The sequence below is a fragment of the Schistocerca gregaria genome, chromosome 8 (assembly GCF_023897955.1).
Source record: "Schistocerca gregaria isolate iqSchGreg1 chromosome 8, iqSchGreg1.2, whole genome shotgun sequence".
Taxonomy (NCBI): Eukaryota; Metazoa; Arthropoda; class Insecta; order Orthoptera; family Acrididae; genus Schistocerca; species Schistocerca gregaria.
Genome location: NC_064927.1, coordinates 74,118,348 through 74,133,318, shown reverse-complemented (window position 1 = coordinate 74,133,318; position 14,971 = coordinate 74,118,348). Strand labels below are relative to the sequence as shown.

The 14,971-nt window shown below is 42.3% G+C and overlaps 1 protein-coding gene across 1 annotated transcript in view; it reads left to right on the top strand.

The window, feature by feature from the left end:
* Nucleotides 1–14,971, top strand: part of LOC126284557 (UNC93-like protein) — a 230,621-nt gene that overhangs the window by 193,666 nt on the left and 21,984 nt on the right. Inside the window, exon 8 of the mRNA XM_049983559.1 lies at nt 8,483–8,612. Coding sequence (XP_049839516.1) covers nt 8,483–8,612 — 130 coding nt within the window. The remainder of the gene's footprint in view (nt 1–8,482; nt 8,613–14,971) is intronic.

Below are 14,971 nucleotides of genomic sequence, written 5' to 3'. Positions count from 1 at the left end.
CCACGCTGTCGCGGCATGCTACCAGTGTTAAAGACTGTGATGGAGCTCCGTATGCCACGGCAAACTGGCTGACACTGACGGCGGCGGTGCACAAATGCTGCGCAGCTAGCGCCATTCGACGGCCAACACCGCGGTTCCTGGTGTGTCCGCTGTGCCGTGCGTGTGATCATTGCTTGTACAGCCCTCTCGCAGTGTCCGGAGTAAGTATGGTGGGTCTGACACACCGGTGTCAATGTGTTCTTTTTTCCATTTCCAGGAATGTATTTCCTTTGCTAACAGGTCCCCTTTGAAAAACAGGTAGAAAAATTGAAATTAATTTACTGTCACAGGGGTTTAAAATGGTAAGATAGCCGTTTGCACAGGCAAGTCTTTTAAATACCTGGGCGTAAAGTTGCAAAGCGATGTGAGGAGGAACGAGCATGTGAAAACTGTGGTGGGGAGAATTTTTATTGAGAGAATTATTCATGTTTATTGGGAGAATTTTAGGAAAGAGTGGTTCACCTGTAAAGACGACCGCGTACAGGATTGTGGTGCGACCTATTCTTGAGTATTCCTCGAGTGTTTGGGATCCTTAGCAGGTCGGATTGAAGGAAGTCATTGAAGCAGTTCAAAGGCAGACTGCTAGATTTATTACCAGGAGTTTGAACAATTCATGTTACAGGTATGTTTCGGGAACTGGAATGGAATCCCAGGAGGGAAGGTGATCTTCTTTTTGAGAAACACTGTTGAGAAAATTTAGAGACCTGCATTTGAAGTTGGCTGCTGAACGATTCAGCTACCGCTAACATACATCGCTTGTAAGAACCAGGAAGATGAGATACGAAAAATCAGGGCTCATACGCAGGCGTACAGGCAGTCGTTTTTCCGTCGCTCTATTTGTGACTGGAACAGGATGTGAAGTGCAAGGTACGCTTCGCCACGCACTGTACGGAGGCTTGTGGAGTGTCTGTGTAGATGTAGATGACCTCAAACAAATTCAAGAAGTAAGACGTTAACTATACTGGATTTAAAAAAAATTAAATTGAGCAAGTTTAAATAAACCAGCCAATTAAAAAAATTAAAACAGTTTTAGTTAAATTTCTTCGACCGAATTCAAGTCCAAGACATTAGGCGGACCCCCAAAAGAAAAATATTAATGAGGAAAACATAGGGACTTGCCAAAGGTTTACACAAAAAAATTACTTTAAAACTTAGAAAAAGAGTACACTACGTATTGCCACCGACATGTTAACACTCTCCCTGCAACTTAGTAAGTGCTGTTAACAAATGAGACCGATAAGTGTCTGACTGGATTGTACTACAAGTAAAGTTATGGTTTAACCATGAGTACACTAATAGAGCGTTTCCAGTAAGCTGATATGACCTCTGAAATAAGATTCGTTAACTGAGAACTACAGAAATGGAGCTGTAATTTCTTCCAGGAAGAAGTATAATAAACAACTCGCTAGGGTTTTACTGTGAGCGGGAGCTCACAACATGCACAAAAGGGCTGGATAATAGTAATACCAGAGAGCCCACCAACTTCTAAAACACCGTGAAAACAAACATTAAAACTTAGAGCAACTGGTTGTCTTGCATAAGAATTTTAAAACTAACTCATTAAAAAAATGAAACGAGATGAGACATAGGCCTCTGATATAGCTATGTGTGACAACTGGGCGCGCTACATAGACATTACAGTATTAACAATGGGTAAATTTTTGTGAGAGAGAATGCTGGCCAGCAGATTAAGACAGTGCATGACAACTCAATGGAACATGAGCATATGTTCAAATCGTGCCGATCCACAGCCCATGGGCGTCGCACCAAGCACTGCTGCTGAGCCCCCCCCCCCCCCCTTTTCCCATCTGGCTCCAAGCTGTGCGAATCTTTGCAGCCTCGACGCGACTCTAGCGGTAGCTGTTGAAACTAGGTGAGGCAGCGACAACCGCACAAGAGAGTAATCCAACACCATGTTGGGGCGCCAGCTGAAAGTTACCGATAGTGAAATGAGGCACCATGGCTGAGGCGTTACAGCCGATTTCAGGTCACCGTTTTGTGACTGACTCTTGCACCAAGCGGAATATACGAACAGTTTGTAAATAACATGATACTGATTGACGAATCTAACTTCAATCACGAAGAGATTTTCAGTCTCTACAACAGGCACAACTGGTCGCAGCACAAACCACATGTCATACGTGAATGTGGCTTTCAGGCACGCTTTGGGGTAAACGTGCGTTCCATGTTCCAGTTGACGTTCAGCGAGAGCTATGGTTTTAGCATCATAGCGTGCTGCCACACTTTGGAATGAATGTGTATAACTATTTGAAAGAAATGTTTCCAAAGAAATGGATTGGCCTCTGCTTTCCACAGATCTTAATCCATTAGATTTTTATTTATGGAAACACTTAGCGGAGCAAGTTTATAGTAGACCATCCATGATCCAGCAAGTGGCGACGTGTTTGCATATGCAGGGTAGTCACTTTGAATATCTTCTCTAAATTGAACGTTGCTCGTACCTGTATGTACCGGCTCTGTGAAGATAAACCTAGACATCAAACGAACAATTTGATGCTTTAACTAGAAAGAAAAAAAAAGTTTGCCGCGAACTCGACTCGAAGGTTGTAGTCTGCATATTCATTCCACATAACATTTTCTAGTCTTACTTATTTTTGTTCTTTTTTTGTTTTTTTGCCTTACGTCCCGTTTTTTTTTTTTTTTTTTTTTTTTTTTTTTTTACGGAGAATCACTTCTAGAGCTCGCCACATGCAGCGTCGATACTCCACGAGCGCTGCAACCAATAGCCAGCGTCAGACTGGAGGAGTCAAGGCCGGTAGGGATCGAATTCCGAGTCCTCTCCTCCTACCACCGAAGTGCGCTGTCACATTTTTTAAAATTTAAATCAACAAGTACAAACGATAATGTGAACGAAGAAAAGCCATCTTGCCCGCTAGGATCACCTTATCGAAGCGGGCGGCCAGTAAGAGGTAGTCATGCGGATCAGTTTCTAACATTCGTGCGTGGGGCCGCAGTTCAGTCTGTGTTCGCCCGTGTCTACCGTCACGCAGCGGGGGCACATGGAATCGTCGGAAATTTCTCGTTAGTGACCACATACCGCGTCGACCACACCAAAGTGGACAGCAAGGGGGCGTGGATGCCTCGCCTGCATCCAATCGGCCATGGCGTGTCGTCAGACAATGTCGTTAGCCGGACTCCAGCATTGGAGAACTCTAAAATAAATCTTCCGTGTCTCCAGTATAGCTCCCAACATATAGCTGTGCCCGCAAAAAACGTCCTAGCATGCGATAAATGTCCAACAGGTACCGGGGGGCACAGTATGTGTGGGGCCACCTCTGCTATCAGGATGCCCGGAACACTATTGGTGAAAGCCAGAATCGCCGCATTGAGCGAAGGTACAGCGCCAGTGCTCTGTGAGTGAGTCCAACACCTCCTTTGTGAAAGGATAAAGTGTCCGAACACTGCCTGTATCCCGGAAGCCATCGTGTCTGTCATCGATAATTCGTGGGTGTAATGTTAAAGTTGAGAAGCCACGTACACATTGACGTACTAAGCTCGTTGCAGAATGTCCAACGATCTAAATTTGTTGAGGCGAGCCTGTGTGCGGAGTCGTTATAAGACGTTACGATACGTAAAGGCCGCCGTACGTCGTATTTGTCGATGGAACGATACCCCTAAACATCTGACCACTGGGACCTTTGTCAGGTCTCACTCAACTAATGAAACACCTCCGGCAGACCGCAGAGTTCGTGGTGCCAGTTCTTGGCCACGCTGCGCGCAGTTATAACGTTACCAGAGCCTCGTTTTTGAAATCGCATTTCTATTAAACCTGTTGGTGGGACAAGGTTTCGCTCGATACACTTCAATCTTGAATTGCGATGAGGATCGCCAAGTGTGGCATTTTTTCTTCGTCCTGTAAAATCTTAAAACTTATACTCTTTAAAAATGACTTTGTTACGTTTTTTCGTTGTGCTGAATTTCGTGAATGTTGGCAAGCTTGAGCTTCCAAACTGTAGCAACAATCAACGACATTAATTTACATTGCTTTCTCCACCTTTTACAGTATGATTCAATCACTGTCAGAAGTACTTTCTTAATCCGTCAGTCTTATCACGTTAAATATGTTTCAGAGTGAAGAAGGTCCATCAAAAATTCATCTGCGAAAAAAGTTTGAATTTCAAAGCAAACATTACCAAGAAATGGAAAGATACGTTTCTGTGGGTTAAGCCAGGACCAGATGAGAGCTGATCGCTTTGTACTTTGTGCAGAAAATATTTTACTATTTCACTCAGTGGACAAACTGACCTGAGGCAAAATGTACAATAAGGGGGATATGATTAAGGAACAGTATAATTCTAGAAATTCAAATGAACTATCGGGCTATTTTATTAATTTAAACAGTCAAGAAGAGCACGATAAAAGCACCACAATGAAATATAATCTAAGTTGTTCGAGTCTGGACTCTGAATGCAAACTTGTGTACTATGTTTTTAGTATACCAGTTGCTGAGAAAAGAAATCCCTAACTTACTTAAAGCTAATTGTTCTAATCATCTCACACAGAACATAGTAAGTTTTCAGTTGACAGACTAGATACCGATGTAGGAAATGTCGTCTTAAAAATAAAGAATTACTTCACTGCCTCGGCCAGAAAACGAGCACAACTACAATCATTCTTTGAATTTATGAATTTGGAATGGATTAAGATTTTGAGGCATGTTCCAACTAGATGGCTCTCATTAACACTAGCCATTTCTTGACTGTTTTAGAACTCGAAAGCAATTAAAGGTTACTTCCATAGTATTCTTGATTACCCAAAATTGCTAAGATTTCCAGGAAATGCAAACCAGAGCCGAGGAAACAGTGTTACTGGAATCTACTTAAATTTATTTAGTACAATTGTAAGTCAGTTGGAAATGACAGCTAGAACATTAAGGACTTCACCAGAGACACACAAACAAATGAGACTTCTCAATACCAAAATCTAGAATAATATGGAAGACAATTTTTTTGGTAGCAAAGAAAAAGAACTCCTAAATGGATCGCCTATTCCCATCGCAGAAAAAGGCAACTGGAACACCTTAACGGTTTTTATATCAATATGCTCCAGTATCTGCAAGAAAGATATGATTTGACAGGCAACAGCCCTTATGCATCCCTTCCAGTATCTGCTTTACAGGAAAGAACTGACTTCAAAGAATTCGAAAATACGGTAAAGTCTTCCAGTTAAATGTAGATATTTGCATAGGTCACCTATATGAGGAGTTAAAGCAGTTATCGACGCTACTTTAGCACCAAAGTGAACAAAGACGGTGATTATGACGAAAACTTGCTTAAATTCTTTTTTTCAGAACCTGAGCAAAGTGCATGAAATATTTCCAAAGTACTTGGATGTTTGTTCAGTATCTCTGGCTCCAATGTCTTTGTGGAACGAATTTTTTTCATTCATGAAGAGTAAGTGGAGTGACCCAAGAAACAGAGGTTCAGAGGATTTAATCAAATCCGAACTCCAGATGACAATGAGCTTGAAAGCATGATCTGCTCACAATATTTTAAAATATGTAAAGAGTGTTATTCAGTTATTAAAAAAGAGCCGAATCAATCTCAGTCTGACTGACTAGCCCTTAGAAATGATAAATATGAATTTTTTTGCATTCTTTAGATGTGTATTTCTGTAGTATTAATATTTTGTGCACTCTGTTAAATATATGGAAGGGCTATGTAATTTTTTGTGTAATATATATATATATATATATATATATATATATATATATATATATATATATATATATGTGTGTGTGTGTGTGTGTATTTTAGTTTTCAAAATATTACTATAAACAAATAACAAATTGTCATTCCTTTCGTTTTTGCTTTCCAATTTCTGGCAACTCTAGGAGACGCAACCGAATGAAAACCATGGATCATATCTGCTGCATGCGCTTCTGAGCAGAAACATTCGATCGTTTTGCCATTGTTAAGTTGTCAATGATGACTGCACTCTGTTTATAAGCTGTCGTCAATGCTGTTGTCGTTCCGATACTTGCTTGTTATTGAGTTCCAATAAGTAGCGATTAGTTCAGATTTTCGTCCATGTTTGTGGCTAGGCGTTTTCTTAATTAGTGAACTTTGTTTCTGGATCTGCATGCGGAGGGAATCAAAGAAATCAAATGACGATAAAAAGGGTTTCTCAAGATGTATTCAGTGCGATATGCACAATCTACAAGGATGAAATTTGTCTTTGCTTTCTCGTGGAAGACCTTGAAACTTTTTTCTTTTGCACTGGAGTTTACTTTTTCACCTGTTTCTTCCTCTGTTAATTCTATTTCCCTCAGGTGAGCTGTAACTTCTTTGATTCACGTCATTAATGATTTTGTGTTTCTTTCATAAAAGTCCCAGATTCTTCTTAGTATCCCTTTTTCTTCTATCCTTCTTAGGTGTCCATAGACTACAAGTCTTCTCTTCCCTATTGTTTCCAATATTGGTTCTGTCCTTTTATAAACTTGTTTATTATTACTTAATTTCCATTGCCCATTGTAATATTCTTGATTATTTTCCTTTTTTTGTTCTCTGTTTCACATAATCGGATAGTTAAACTTAACGACATAGATTTCTTGTTAACCACATGTTCTTAGTTAATTGAAAAGCCATTTCCATTTTCTTTGACCTTGATAAGTTAGAATCCTTGTCCCAATCATTTGGCTATATTATTTCTCCAGTTGTTGTTGTAGTCTTCAGTCCAGAGACTGTTTTGATGCAGCTCTCCATGCTACTCTATCCTGTGCACCACGCTGCCCTCCAATGCTAAATTTGTGATCCCCTGATGCCTTAGAACATGTCCTACCAACCGGACCCTTCTTCTTGTCAAGTTGTGCCACATACTCCCCTTCTCCCCAATTCTATTCAATACCTCCCCATTAGTTACGTGATCTACCCATCTAATCTTCAACATTCTTCTGTAGCACCACATTTCGAAAGCTTCTATTCTGTTCTTGTCCAGACTACTTATCATCTATGTTTCACTTCCACACAAGGCTCCACTCCATACAAATGCTTTCAGAAATGACTTCCTGACACTTTAATCTACATTCGATGTTAACAAATTTCTCTTCTTGAAAAACGCTTTCCTTGCCATTGCCAGTCTACATTTTATATCCTCTCTACTCCGACCATCATTAGTTATTTTGCTCCCCAAATAGCAAAACACATTTACTACTTTAAGCATTTCATTTCCTAATCTAATACCCTCAGCATTTAATTCGACTACATTCCATTATCCTCGTTTTGCTTTTGTTGATGTTTATCTTATATTCTCCTTTCAAGATACTGTCCATTCCGTTCAGCTGCTCTTCCAGGCACTTTGCTGTCTCTGACAGAATTACAATGTCATCGGCGAACCTCAAAGTTTTTATTTCATCTCCACTGATTTTAATACCTACTCCGAATTTTTCTTTTGTTTCCTTTACTGCTTGCTCAATATACAGATTGAATAACATCGGGGATAGGCTACAACCCTGTCTCACTCCCTTCCCAACCACTGCTTCCCTTTCATACCCCTCGACTCTTATTACTGGCATCTGGTTTCTGTACAAATTGTAAATAGCCTTTCGCTCCCTGTACTTTACCCTTGCCACCTTCAGAATTTGAAGGATAGTATTCCAGTCAACATTGTCAAAAACTTTCTCTAAGTCTACAAATGCGGTAAACTTTGACTTGCCTTTCCTTAATCTACAGTATTTTCTAAGATAAGTCGTAGGGTCAGTATTGCCTCACGTGTTCCAATATTTCTATGGGATCCAAACTGATCTTCCCCGAGGTCGGATTCTAGCAGTTTTTCCATTCGTCTGTAAAGAATTCGTGTTAGTATTTTGCACCTGTGGTACCGAGCGAGGTGGCGCAGTGATCAGCAGACTGCAGTGGCATTCGGGAGGACGACGGTTCAATCTCGCGTCCGGCTATCCTAATTTAGGTTTTCCGTGACTCCCCAAAATCACACGAGGCTAATGCCGGGATGGTTCCTTTGAAAGGACACGGCTTCCCTAATCCGATGAGACTAATGATTTCGCTGTCGGCCGGCTGCTGTAGCTAAGTGGTTCTATTCGCTAGAGTCCAGAACCTCGCTGCTGCTACGGTCGCAGGTTCGAATGCTGCCTCGGTTATGGATGTGTGTGATGTCCTTAGGTTAGCTAGGTTTAAGTAGTTCTCAGTTCTAGGGGACTGATGACCTCAGATGTTAAGTCCCATGGTGCTTAGAGCCATTAGAACTATTTTGGAACCTAGCTGTCTGGTCTTCTCCCAACTCTTGTCTTCATTCTTTAAGCCCACGTTGCGAGGTTCATAGAGAGATAGATTCGAGGCTACAGAGTGAGGGCGGCGTGTAATTAAGTCTGCCGCTTTGCCCGCTGCGAGTGCTGCAGTGACGCTTAGCCTGTAAGGAGCCGGGAGAGACTGTGCCAGTGAGGAGTCTGGCCGTGTGCTGCCCGCAGTGGTACGTGGCGTGCGTGCTGAGCCTACCCAGCGTGTCGCTGTGCTTCGTGGCGCTGGGCGCGCTGCGCTGCGTCGCCAGCCTCACGCTCAACCTGGTGCTGCCTCACATCTGCCGCCTTCTCGCCGTCGGTACGTACAAACAACTCTGCCGCGCTGCCTCTGCCTTTGCACCTCTACCTGTCTGCCAGCCGCCGCCGCTGCTCCGCCTGCGAGCACCTCAGCTATTTAGCTTACGCAACTGTCACTGTTTACCTTATACGTGGTGTGTGCGAAAAGTAACGAGACTGAATTTTTATCTACCAAAGTTTTTATTTTTATATTTTTCGAACTACAGTATCCTCTCCAAAGCAGTTCCTTTGGCAACTACAAACAGTCTTGGTAACGCTGAAAGGCTTCAGCTGATAGAGCCTTCAACATGTCACTCATATTCTACATCGACATCCATACTCCGCAAGCCACCTGACGGTGTCTCGTATTGTTCGTGGAAAGAAGGATTGTCGGTATGCCTCTGTGTGGGCTCTAATCTCTCTGATTTTATCCTCATGGTCTCTTCGCGAGATATACGTAGGAGGGAGCAATATACTGCTTGACTCCTCGGTGAATGTGTGTTCTCGAAATTTCAAAAAAAGCCCGTACCGAGCTACTGAGCGTCTCTCTTGCAGAGTCTTTCTCTGAGTCTATCTTCCATCTCTGTAACGCTACCGTGATTACTAAATGATCCTGTAACGAAGCGCGCTGCTCTCCGTTGGATCTTTTCTATCTCTTCTATCAACCCTATCTGGTACGGATCACACACCGATGAGCAGTATTCAAAAAATGGGCGAACAAGAGTACTGTAACCTACTTCCTTTGTTTTCGGACTGCATCTCCTTAGGATTCTTCCAATGAATCTCAGTCGGGCATCTCTTTTACCGGCGATTAATTTTATATGGTCATTCCATTTTAGATAACTCCTAATGCCTACTCCCAAATAATTTATGGAATTAAGTGCTACCAGTTGCTGACTTGGTATGTTGTAGCTAAATGATAAAGGATATTTCTTTCTATGCATTCGCAACACGTTACACTTGCCTACATTGAGATTCAATTGCCATTCCCTGCACCATGCGTCAATTCGTTGCAGATCCTCCTGCATTTCAGTACAATTTTCCATTGTTACAACCTCTCGATATACTGCAGCATCATCCGCAAAAAGCCTCAGTGAACTTCCGATGTTATCCACAAGGTCGTTTATATATGTTGTGAGTAACAACGGTCCTACGACACTCCCCTGCGGCACACCTGAAATCACTCTTACTTCAGAAGACTTCTCTCCATTGAGAAAGACGTGCTGCGTTCTGTTATCTAGGAACTCTTCAATCCAATCATACAATTGGTCTGATAGTCCATATGCTCTTACTTCGTTCATTAAGCGACTGTGGGGAACTGTATCGAACGCCTTGCGGAAGTCAAGAAATACGGCATCTACCTGGGAACCCGTGTCTATGGTGCTTTGAGTCTCGTGGACGAATAGCGCGAGCTGGGTTTCAGACGATCGTCTTTTTCGAAACCCATGCTGATCCTACAGAGTAGATTTCTAGTATCCAGAAAAGTCATTATACTCGAACATAATATGTGTTCCAAAATTCTACAACTGATCTTTTGAATGTTCTCCAGATCCCTGAAATGACGCCATTTTAAGGCATTTTTCAATTTCAGGAAAAGAAAAAAGACACAAGGAATCAGATGAGCAATACAAGGGGGCTGTGGAACAACAGTAATGCCTTTTCAGGCCAAAAATTCCATGATGGAAGTGGTCATACGACATGGGGCGTTGTCATGGTGCAGCGTCAACTGTCTGCAATGTCTGGCCTCACACGATTCCCTCTTTTCATGACCTTTTAAAAGGAGACCTTTGTAAAACACTTGGCTGACAGTGTGTCCAGAAGGAATAAACACACTATGCACGAAGCCCTTGCTGTTAAATAAGCAAATTGGTACTGCTTTGATCTTTGATTTGCTCATTCTAGCTATTTTTGGTCACTGAGATGTCTAAGTGTGCCTTTTTCCTCATTTTGCCGCTTTGTCTCAATCCGAATCCATCACCAGTGACCACACGGCTAAACTATTTCCCGTCATAGGTAATCCTCTCAAGAACCTCAACACACGCTTCTCATCGGATTAGGGAAGGACAGGGAAGGAAGTCGGCCGTGCCCTTTCAAAGGAACCATCCCGGCATTAGCCTCATGAGATTTAGGAAAATCACAGAAAACCCAAATCAGGATGGCCAGACGCGGGATTGGACCGTCGTCCTCCCGAACGAGTCCAGTGTGCTAACCACTGTGCCACCTCGCTCGTTACGATTTTGGCATAAACCATTTGCATTAATCTTCCATCAAAATCTGATGTACTGAGAAAATGTTTAACAGGTCACACACATCGTTATTGTTAAACGTCGGTCTGATCTAAAAAGAGCACGTGCACGGTCGACGTTTTCTTCGCTTTTTGAAACTGAAGGTCAACTTCAATGTGTTCACAGCTTTCCAAAAACAATTTGTGCCAGCGAAGAACATGTGCTCTTGATAAGGAGTGTTCCCCATAGCCCTGTTTCAGTTTTTCAAAGGTCACGATCGCGCGTTCCCAAAGTTTAACACAAAACTTGATGGCATAATGTCGCGCTGAATTCCGCTGTTCCATTTTCGTAACACACAACAGAAGTACAACTTCACTGATGGTGCTCTCAAAAATCACGTGCTGAAACTCGGACTGATAATCTGGAAGGGATGAACACACCGGTCGACACAAAACAACGCAGTGTTGCCACATCGCTCGCAGTGTTGCCAGTCTGATTACTTTTCTCACACACTTTGTATACCTAATCTCATCCAAAAAAAAGAAAAAAAAGTGAAAAACTAATGAAATTTATTCCTTCAACAGAGTTGACTTTTTATTGCCAAAAAAAGGTTATTTAATGAAAACTGATTCATCATTTTATGTTCTTATTTATACACAGGGAAGGTTCTCCCATTTTCCATATAATCACATTTTGCTCTCAGATATCTGTACTTGCTCACGAAAGAATAGTGAATGGATAATACCATAGTCGTTATGAAACATTTTCAATGTACCAAGAAAACGAAGCAAACTAAAACATAGGAATAGCAAAACACAAAGAATAAGATGACACAAAATCAGCAGATCCACTACTAAAACTTGTGAGCGTGGCGAAAATAAGCTAACTTCCTATGTTAGCAGTCCACGTCACCGTCTCCACCTAATCCCTCCTCCTCACCACCACCACCACCACCACCACCACCACTACCACCAGCCCTCCCTCATTAAAGTCAACGTCAAATCCTCGTTTCTTCTCGAGAAACCTTGATGTCGACGGCCCGTTCCGTTGATCGGCAGTGTAAATGCTCCTATTTGAATGCCATTGGGGAATGTTTGACCTCCTGTTCCGTCATGTGAGAATCGAACCTTTGTAGACGTAACGGCAACAACAACAAAATTATCAGATGTGCTCACGGTTCTCTACTGCAAACACACTCCTCTGCGTACTGTTCCAATAAGGAAAACTCTTGTTCCTTGGCTGAAAGCAGACTATCAAACGATAAATAGCGAGGTAGCTGCTCACGAACGTTTCAAGACAAATCCGTTGCCTGGCGCTACGAAAAATACTGTGAAAGAAGACAAATCAATAGGTCACAATGCTAAAATCAGGTATCCACATTCCATTGTGTGCAGCAATACGAGACGCACAGTACCTTGGATGTCTGAAAGACAAAATCAGAAAAAGCTTTTCAGGTTTCCAGTGATGAACTAAACGATTCTTTTTCCTAGACCAGTCAGCCCCCATGCTGCAAACAAGTATTGCCTGCAAGATCCCTCAGATTACATATCTAATCCTGACACTACACCACCAGTACAACAAATACATCAAAAAAATCCCTAATGACAATCTGTTTTGGTACGATAGGCAACAACGGTATGACCAGGACTATCTTCATTAATATTACAGACAGCGACTGATGACCTCAGAAGTTATGGCGCATAGTGCTCAGAGCCATTACAGACAGCTTAGCATCAGTCTTAATTTTTTCTTTCGTGAATGGAAAAGAAACATTGTCTGACAACTCCCAAGAAGTAAACTCACAAATCACCTTCTCATTACTACCCAATTAGCATACCATGCTCTATATCCAAAGCCCTGAGGTGTACTGTTCAACTCACTGAGCACATATTCAACTTGTGTGGCAAACGTCTGTCCAGTCGTTATAAACACCAGAGCATAAAAGAGCATGAATTAAGGTTACTTATCATCTGATACACCAGTCAGCCAGAACATTATGACCACCGAGCTACTATTGATATAAACCTGTCCAGGGAATAGCAGCGTCACCTGGGGAGGAATGACAGCTAGTCTATACATAAGTGGTGCATGTAGTATCAGTGAGCGTGCGTGTGTAGAATGGGGAAGGTCCGTGATCTAGCTGAGTTTGACCGAGGGCAGATTGTGATGGTGCAGAGGCTCGATACGAGCATTTCGGAAACTGCACGACTTGGATGTTCGAAGAGTGCTGTGGTGAATGTCTTCAACATGTGGCGTAACCAAGGTGAAACCACATCCAGATATCGTGAGTTTGGGCGGCCACTCCTCGTTACAAATATAGAACATTGTGGGCTGGGCAGACTGGTAAAATAGGAAAGGCAGCGAACTATGGCGGAGCTGACATTAGACGTTAATGCTGGGGAGAGTACAAGTGTGTCGGAACACACAGCGCACTGAAAACCCCTAATGATGGGCCTCTCCAGCCAACGTTAACACCACAACGATGGCTTCTACGACGGAAATGGGCACGTAACCATCAGCATTGGACGTTGGCGCAGCGACAGAGTACTGCATGCTCTGATGAATCCCAATACCTTCTTCATCATGTCGGTTGGAGGGCGCGAACCTGCGATCTTCCAGGGGAGCAGCTTCTTGATATTTGTACTCTGTGACAGAGATAAGTACGAAGCACTTCCTTTATTCTCTCGGGAACATTCACACGAGCATCCATGGATCCATTGGAGCTCATGCAAGACACCACGACGGCCAAGAAGAATCATACATTGGTTGCAGACCACGTGTACCCCTTCATGGCGATAATGTTTCCCGATGGCAGTGACATTTTTCAACAAGATAATGCACCATGTCACAGGGGCAGGAGTGTGGTGAAGTAGTTCGATGAACACAGTGGCGAGTTCCAGTTGGTGTATTGGCCCCCAATTCGCCAGATCTGAACTCGATGGAATACATCTGGGACGTAATTGAACATATTGTCAAAGCTCAATGCTCCCGTCCTGGAATTCTCGAGAATTAGGTTACGTGTGTATGCAGGTATGATGCCAACTCTCTCCAGCGACATTCCAAGGCCTCACTGCTTCCATGTCACAAAGCGTGTCAAAAGTGGACATACCAGCTATTAGGTAGGTGATCACAGTGTTCTGGCTGATCAGTGTGTATGTCGTAAACAACTATGAGGCCACAGTATCCTTACTACTTCATCGCTCCTCAGTCCACATAGTACCTCTCAGCAGAGATTTAGAACCTGCCGTCTCAAGACGAAGCCTCACATATAAAGCATCCTACCTGTGTCCATCTACAGTAAATTCCTTTACGGTTGCTGCCTTCCGCCCCTGGAATGGGCTACGCTTTATTCTGCATAATCCAATGCCCTGCTATATTTAACAAAACGCTGGAACACCTTCTTTCGTCAGCCTCATAATTTTTTCCAAAACATTAAAAGCTCTGCGTGAGGTAGTAAAGCAAATGACTGCGTGTTCTCCCAGTTAAACGTGTTTCTCTTTTGGTTTATCCGAAAACCTCAGCCCCACTCTTCATTACCTGTCCCATGTCACATTTCTCTTTTACTCCCTGCCCCAACCTCCTTTCTCGTTCATTCCCTCCAGTTCCCTCAGTTGAATCCACTTGCCTCTAATCTTTCATTGTTTTTCGCTTCACATAAACCAATATAAAACTTACTTATTATAGCTACATGTATCATAATAACTGCTATGTGAAATATCTAGAATGCCTGATTAGTTAAAGAAATAGCCTGAGGGTCCTAAGCTTGACAAGATAAATAAGTCAGTATGTAACTAAATAACGTCAGTGGAATCAAAAGACAGTCGTTTCAGCACTGATTGTAATTTTGGAAACAAGTAAATGTTACCCAGAAAGAAGTCTGAGGAATATGGTGGCTTTGGAAAACAGTCATCTAATTTTTGGCACAAAGCTGATGAATTGAAATTTAAATATCTATGACTTATGTTATCACTATCTTGATTTTTTTAACCATTTTCTTGCACAATGTTTTCAAACTGCTTGCTTAATAATGACAAATTCTGTTTTTATAGGTATGAGTGTGTTACATGCTTCAATCACAGAAGTAGGTTGTAGAACTTGAAATTTAGTTACTTTCAAAATTAATGAAATATGGTGGAAAAAAGCTGGATTAATGGTC